The sequence below is a fragment of the Fukomys damarensis genome, unplaced genomic scaffold (assembly GCF_012274545.1).
Source record: "Fukomys damarensis isolate Sample0158 unplaced genomic scaffold, DMR_v1.0_HiC HiC_scaffold_21, whole genome shotgun sequence".
NCBI lineage: Eukaryota > Metazoa > Chordata > Mammalia > Rodentia > Bathyergidae > Fukomys > Fukomys damarensis.
Genome location: NW_022900933.1, coordinates 3,596,939 through 3,604,348, shown reverse-complemented (window position 1 = coordinate 3,604,348; position 7,410 = coordinate 3,596,939). Strand labels below are relative to the sequence as shown.

Below are 7,410 nucleotides of genomic sequence, written 5' to 3'. Positions count from 1 at the left end.
AAAAAAAAAAAAAAAAAAAAAAAAAGGAATACAGCAAATAGTTGACCAAAGAGCTGGAAGGAGGAGAAGGGAGACTCAGAAGAAGGGCCTGGCACATTACAGACCTTGTGCCTCAGGAATGAGCCAGGGCTACTACAGATCAGGCAGGTATCAAGACACTGTGGGCCAAATAAACAGAGCTAGCCAGGCGTGGTGGTGCACGCCTGTAATCCCAGCACTCGGGAGGCTGAAGCAGGAGATCACTGTGAGTTCGAGACCAGCTTGGGCTACATAGTGAGTTCCAGGTCAGCTTCAACTACACAGTGAGACCCTGTGTCAAAAAAACCAAAGGAAAAAAAAACAAAAACAAAACAATTTAACAGAGCTGTCCCAATATTTGAAAACAGGTCTGTATTACTCAGTAAGTACTCCATTTATAACAAGGAATTCATTAACAAAAAAGGATTTCTCTTTTAGACATCAAAAAATGCTGACTTAATTACAGAGAGACAGTCTCTGCTTGACTTCTTTTTTCCTAATGGGAACAAGAATTTACAAGATAGCCTTAACATGCAAGAAATGTTAAACGGCTCCAAGTCATTACCGCTTGCGTGGATGCATAGAAAATCCCTGCGGTCATCACAGATCTCATACTCTGAACATATTCGTGCAAATGCTTAGCTCACCCTTTTCTCATGTTCGGCATTGTGCGCGATGTATCAAATGGAAGGATTTGATCATTATTTTTTGTCCTTCACTGCTTTTAGATTAGAAACTCGAGGAGAAACTTATGTAGCTTCTCCTATAATTTATACAGCCCTATCACTGTATAACAGAAGCATGTTCAAAGAAAAAGTCATCAAATTATTAAAAATCAAGGCCCCTCGAAGTTTAGCAGAAGTGTGAATGATCCACGTATTCTAATAATTTTTAACTTTTTCAGCAGCAGCAAATTATTAGATAATTTATTAGATAATTTAAAATGTTTTATTTAAGTGACAAGAAATTCATTCTCCACAGGACTCAGGGGAAAGAAAACAAAAGATGGAGAAAATATCATGGAATATGTCTAGCTGGATATTATAAATGCAAAGTTGAGCACAACAGACTGGCTCTTAAAATCGTGAGTGGGCCCACTGTTGCAATACTGTGGGTGGCCTCCAACTCTGATCAACAGTAACAGCATTTAAGGTGCTAAGTATTAAAGGTTAAAAACTCATCTTCTGCTGTGAATTTCAGCTGTGGTCAGTAGATGCCCCTCATGAATCCTGGAATGCTGACCTCACAGCCGAGACACCCCTGGCATCAGAACTCGAGACTGTAGACACTGAGAATGCATTTTTTTTTCTTTGAGAACGCATTTTAAGCAATAACTGAACCAAAAGTCCATGTACCGCAGCTTTCTGAGGACAGCTCTGCACTATTATTGTGCCTTTTCCTTAAACCACTTACTCCATGGATTCCTTATTTATTTGAGGAGAAAAGGGTATCTTGGTCCCCTGTAAAATCAAGAAGCCAAGTTCCCAGTAAGAAGGGAATGGGAGGAGTATAATGAAGGAATAGTAATCATACTATTTTAAATAATATCAACTTTTACAATAGCATTGCGAAGCTCCCCATGATCACTCAGAGCATTTGTAGGTTGAATGCAGGCCAGATTTCAGGTTATATTTATTCATTAAGATTATTGGTACGTTTTAGGTATATAACAGGATGACATTCATCATGTGGAATTTGTTCCTTTACATGATATATCTTGGTTCTTATTTTTTCCCTTGCCCTTCCTTCAACCCCTCCCTTTTCTCGTATTTTTTCTTTTCCCCTACCCCTCAATTATATTTTAGTACGTGTAGATTTTATTTAAAAACATACTAGAAAAATCATCTTGCCAAGTAACACTTCTGTCTCCTGACTCCCTTCCAACACTGAGTTTTCAGGATGGGAGTTTGGAAAGGTACCTGGTAGGTCTTACTCAGTTGGATTTACTGCGTAACTGTGTACTTTGTGCTAGACTTTATAAAGAGTGTGTCACAGAATATAAAGTATACCTACAGCAGCCATGGAATTGAGCTGATCAATGTAGAATTCAGGCCAACTTGTAGCTCCCTTGTTTTCTTCCTGGTCCTAAAAATGAAAAAGAAAAAAAAAAAACAAAACGAAAAGGTTGATCATGCTAGAAGTCCACAGGCAGTAGCACATCTGACTTCCAGAGCATCTGGACAATAACAGCCTGCACAAACCATGTGAAGACACTAAGTAGGATGCATTAATTTTAAATGTTGGTTTTAAATCTTCTACTTGACTAGGACGAACTTCTCAATCCAATCTCCACAGAGTTCTGAAGTCTTCATTAGGTATAACAAGGGAATATTTTCTGAACTGCGGATAAAGAGGAATTTACATGGGAACGCAGCCAAGCTGCGGTGTAAACTTGCTTTCCTTCAGGGAGACAGTGATGCTAAGGAGGGTACAAATGGTGGCTAGGTCCAGGGCCATACTGCGGAGAGCACTGCCGAGCTCCATCTGGGCGGAGATGATCAGAGGAGGACACTGACCTCAAAACTGCCTGCAGAACACAGCCAATTGTTAACCGACTTTTTCAGGGAGCTTACGCAGGCTCCAGCACGCAGTAACAATTCTGAAGTAGGGTTTCATTGGATGGAGCCAAAACTAGGTTACTGCTTCAGACCAGGAGGTGCCACAACGCCTGGCATGGAACGGAAGATAATAAAACGAACACGTGGGTCCCAGCCCCAGCCCTCATGCTCAGCAGTTTGGATAGAAAATGCAGTGTGGCTGAGCTGGAGAGAATTCAAACCTGAAATATTCAGGCTCATCTCTAAGCTGATCCCGCCAGTCCCGCATCTATAGACAAGGACGACCTGGAGTCACACACGCGCCCTCCAGGGTTCTGCAGATGCAGAGCTGGGCCCATGGAAGCCCAAGCCTCCAGAAACACTGCTTGGCTTCGCACGGGCTCTGGTGCACAGAACAGAGACCACCAAAAACGGTACCACAGCTGGGATTTCTGTGCATATCTGCTCACCCGTGTGGCTACAGGTTTTGTGTGTAAATAAATGGGCCCCAAAAGGAAAATTTCAGCCATTCTCAAGCTTCCCACTCAGAGGGTAGCTTAGACCAATGGGTGTCCCCTGTCCCGATGGAAAAGGATGTGTCCTCTGCTGGTAGCTGTTCCTGGTGACAAAGCAGTCACCACCTGTTCTAGCATCTCATTTTGCACAGCTCTATGTACTGGTGCCAGAACCCCGGTTCCTGGGAGGTGGTCTCCAGGCAAGGCTTTTTCAAATTTAGCCCTATCCTTTACCTTGAAAAAAAAATGCAAGCAAACAAAAACAACACTTTCTCTAAGCAAATCTTTCTAGGTCAGTCTACTTGGATGGGGTAAAAATGTGATTTCAAAACTATTTTTAGGGAGTCACAAAAGGGGGCAAAGCAACTATTGCTTATAGCGCCTCAAAAGCTGGAGGTAACTGCCTGCTCAGCTCAGGCAGCTGTGCGGATTTCATCTGGAGAGGGGACAGCAGGATGATGGGGACAAAGGCTGGAGCAGAGGCTTTGAAGTTGGACTGGGTTACACTTCCATCATTTAAAAAGGTTAGGCAATTTGATGAGGTTTTAGAACAGGCCTTGATTGTGACTTCACATATTAATAAAATAGCTACACTGGTTGTATAAATGCTGAACCCTGCTTTCCTCTCAAAAATAAGCAAAAAAATTAGCAAAACCCTGCTGTTACCAATGATTTAACAAGTCAAAACCCACGGTGATATCCAGTGGCATTTAAGCCTATAAAATGAAATAGAAGGTGCCAGATCTTTCTATTTTCCCCAAAGTAGGGCAAATTTCCAAAATAAGCAAAATCAAGTCCCACGTCCAAGGTCCCACAAGAGCTCGTCTGTTGTAAGCTTAACAGTCCTGGTTACAGAACAGAGACCATTTTAGAAACTGAAGACTAGGGCACACAGAGTAAACTTCATACTCTGAAAATGCTTTAATAATGCAAACAGACTAAGAGTAGATTTAGATAATGTAGTCACAATAAAGGGATGAAAATTTATTTATTTCATATGCTATAGTGATGAGAAAAATCAAACATTCTGAAGTATGTAGAAGCGTCTTGTAAATTATATTAACTGCTTTCACGGCATGGGCCCCGGGGAGGCGGGGCTTTCCTGTGGTAACTCTGCACCCGCTCCCTTGTGGCGTCCTGGTCCTTCTGTACGGATGTGACTTCAACAGCCACATGAGACTCACATGTGTGAACCAACTCTCCTAGTCTGTGTGGCTGCCAAGAGTCTGTAGTTTTGCAGAGGTGCAGACCAGACAGAGATGAAGGAAGTACTCTTGCTGGGTGGGTGGGTGGTCTCCTGACACCACTGGACAACGCGACGTGCCACAGGTGGACGCTGTCCTAAGACACACAGTTCTCCTGAGGATACCTGATCCCACATAAGCCCCTAACGTGGATTATCTTGTGTGCGTCCTTCTCAATTCTATTTGTTGAGGGAAAATTTACAAAATCAAGTAAGTGTATTAATTGTAACAGAAGCAAAAGGAGTACCCAGCACTTACGCAGCTCACTGCGTCAGATACTGTCTAAGCACCCACCCTATTCTTCCTTGAGTCTGCCAAACAAGGTAGGTATAATTGTTTTTACCCCAGTGTTACTGAAGAAGAAACAAGAGATAAGATAGGTCATTGCTAATGGTAACACTGCTGGAAATCCAAGGAGAGTGGGAAAGAATCAGGGCAACCTCTCTCTTAAGACAGAGCTCAGATTAATCATAAGCAATGTACATTAAGTGTAACATTGGATTTCATGCTTAACCACTTCATGACAGGAGAATGCAAACGTAGCCACTGACCAAAAATGAGTTCACCTTTCCCTAAATCTCTGTAGCTATTTTTTGCTGTGTTCGACATTTCTCAATATACACGGTATGATCAAAATATATGGTAAAGGTCTAAAGATTTTAAAATTTACTGCAGTAAAGGTCATATAGCCATGAATCTCCCTCAAACTAGTTCTCCTCACTTCAAACACACTCTTGCTACTTTCTGAAGGAGTCTCCAAAGTGCTCTTGTGTGTCTTTATGGGATATGATTAAAAAAAAGCTGAATGTCGCTGCCAAGTGGCCCCAACGTAAAGGCAGGCTCCTAGGACCATTATGATGTGTCTTCACCACCTCGTTCGTCAGAAGTGGCACCACTCGACTTCGGCTTCTTTCTCTAAGTCAAAATGAGTGTAAAAGGGCAAACGACGTGAATGTATTCAGAACACTGAGGCAGCCATGATAATGCAACGGAAGACACTCACGAGGGAGGACCCCCAGCACTGCTTCAGGAAGTGGCAGGAGTGACGGACGAGTGGGTTTGAAGTGAGATGGAGCATTCTGAGGGGGATTAACGGCGATGTGTCTTACTATAATAATGTTTTTTAATTTTCAACTTTTACTGTACTTTTTTACCACACCTCATAATTCTAAGGTCTGATGTCTTCTCCCAGGTTACCTCTATTCTGAATGCCCTGTGTTCCTTTATCAATGCCTTATATTTTTATACACTTGCATATCAACAGTGTTAGAAAGCATTCCCTAACCTCTCCCTTTCTGTTACACACCTAAGACAGTCTAAAGGCCATCTTCCTGGAGATTTCTCGAGAACACTTGAAAATCAGCTGTTAATATCAAGCAACTCTGCTCACTAGAATTATAAACAAATATCTCCTTAAGCACATATATCTAAATCTGTTTCTGGCTGTCCTCCTTTACCCACTCCATTAGAACTTTTCTCTAAGCAAATATTGACTTCATTTTATAATTTAAAAAGTTGTTCTACCTCTTAAAATGCTACATTACTGGCAACAGCTAGTGATACTCAGAGAAAGCTATCCTATGTGAATACGAAGTCTAGCATTCACATTAAATGCTCTTTTTGGTCTAGCTACAGAATGGATAATTTACATTACAATCTAGAACAGCTGAGTTTATAGGCCCGTCTTTGGGAGGCCCATTAGACAATTACCACTTACTTTCAGAGCGAGGGTATAGTAGAATAATGGAGGACCAGATGGGCCACCTGAAGATGGGATTTATGACACTACTTTTTCATCTACTAAGTTAATATTTTTGGGTAAATCTGAGTATTTCTAGGGCCATTTTTCCTCTCTCCAAAATTAGAGGATGAGACTAAACCATTTCTAAAGCCCTTACAAAGCCCTAAGATTCTACCTGACTTCAGGAGAGAGCTGTCACAAAAATAAATACAAGTTGCACTGCACTTAGCTTAGTGCCTCAGTTTTTAAGATTAGTAATTTTAAAAATTTATATTGTTCAGTTACTGGTAGTCTAAAACTGTTCATTTCGAAGTTACTTTGCTTACAAGGTAATGAGGTGGGGATCCCAATCTTCTTTACTTTATAACGTCTTTAATCCAATTCTTCCCATTTTGTTAGGAAGTTGACAGGCATCTTTAAGAGAATATTCGTGGACAAGATTTCCTGCGAGATGGAACTGATCCTTGATACCTGGATTGTGTTTTTAATCTTGCAGTATGCAGTGAACACTGTTTCAACCTTTCCTTCCATTATCTCAAATTTGGGGAGGAGGGTTTGCTAGAAAAGTGAACTTTTACAGTACAGAGAACTTCCATGAACACTTTTTTTAAAAAGGAATCATCCAATTCATTTAGAAGATAAAAAATAATATATATATATAATCTTTTCATCTCACTTCATTCCAAGTGGCACTTTTTTTTTTAATTCTAAGTCTCTGGTGAGTGGCTAGTAAAAATCTCAGAGAGGCTTTCTCCCAGCTCCTTTAAAATACACGTGGTGCATTTCTTTTTCCCAACAGCGCTTTTCCCATCAGAATACATTTTGCATTGATTCTTAGTTTTCAGTCTTTCTCATTAATAATCTCTCACTGGATTTTTCTATTTCCAAAGCACATTTTAATGCCAGTATCTACTGTTTACGCAGACAAAGAAACTCTCTTATTTGGGACAGGACTCATGCACCCAAACGATGCTAAGCTTTTCTAAATTACATACACAGAAATTTGTGCAAAAACAACAAAAGAAATTTTTTGGTAGGAGTTAAAATTCTTGATCGACATAACTAGGACTCAAAGGATAGTCACAAAATTAAGTTCTTAAAAACTCCTAAGTCATTAACTTCTTTAGAAATCACCACAGGGCCCTTTCTTCATAGGATCATTTTCCACATTAATAACATGGAAGCACTGTAGAGCTTTTCTTCCATTTAAGATGCTCTTAGTGAGGCCCAGAATAGGCTGTGCAAAAGGTCAATTGCAAAGGACATGTTCTGCAGTTATTCACCAGACCACAAATCACAAGTCGAAGCAACATGTACTCAGCCAACTAAAGCCATAAATCTGCACGTGTGCTCCT

At 40.8% G+C, this 7,410-nt stretch overlaps 1 protein-coding gene across 8 annotated transcripts in view; it reads right to left on the bottom strand.

The window, feature by feature from the left end:
* Daam1 (dishevelled associated activator of morphogenesis 1) overlaps positions 1-7,410 on the bottom strand; it is a 167,160-nt gene that overhangs the window by 56,570 nt on the left and 103,180 nt on the right. For all 8 annotated transcript variants that reach the window (XM_010611204.3, XM_010611205.3, XM_010611197.3 and 5 more), the window contains one exon: positions 2,032-2,103. In XM_010611204.3, coding sequence (XP_010609506.1) covers positions 2,032-2,103 — 72 coding nt within the window. The remainder of the gene's footprint in view (positions 1-2,031; positions 2,104-7,410) is intronic.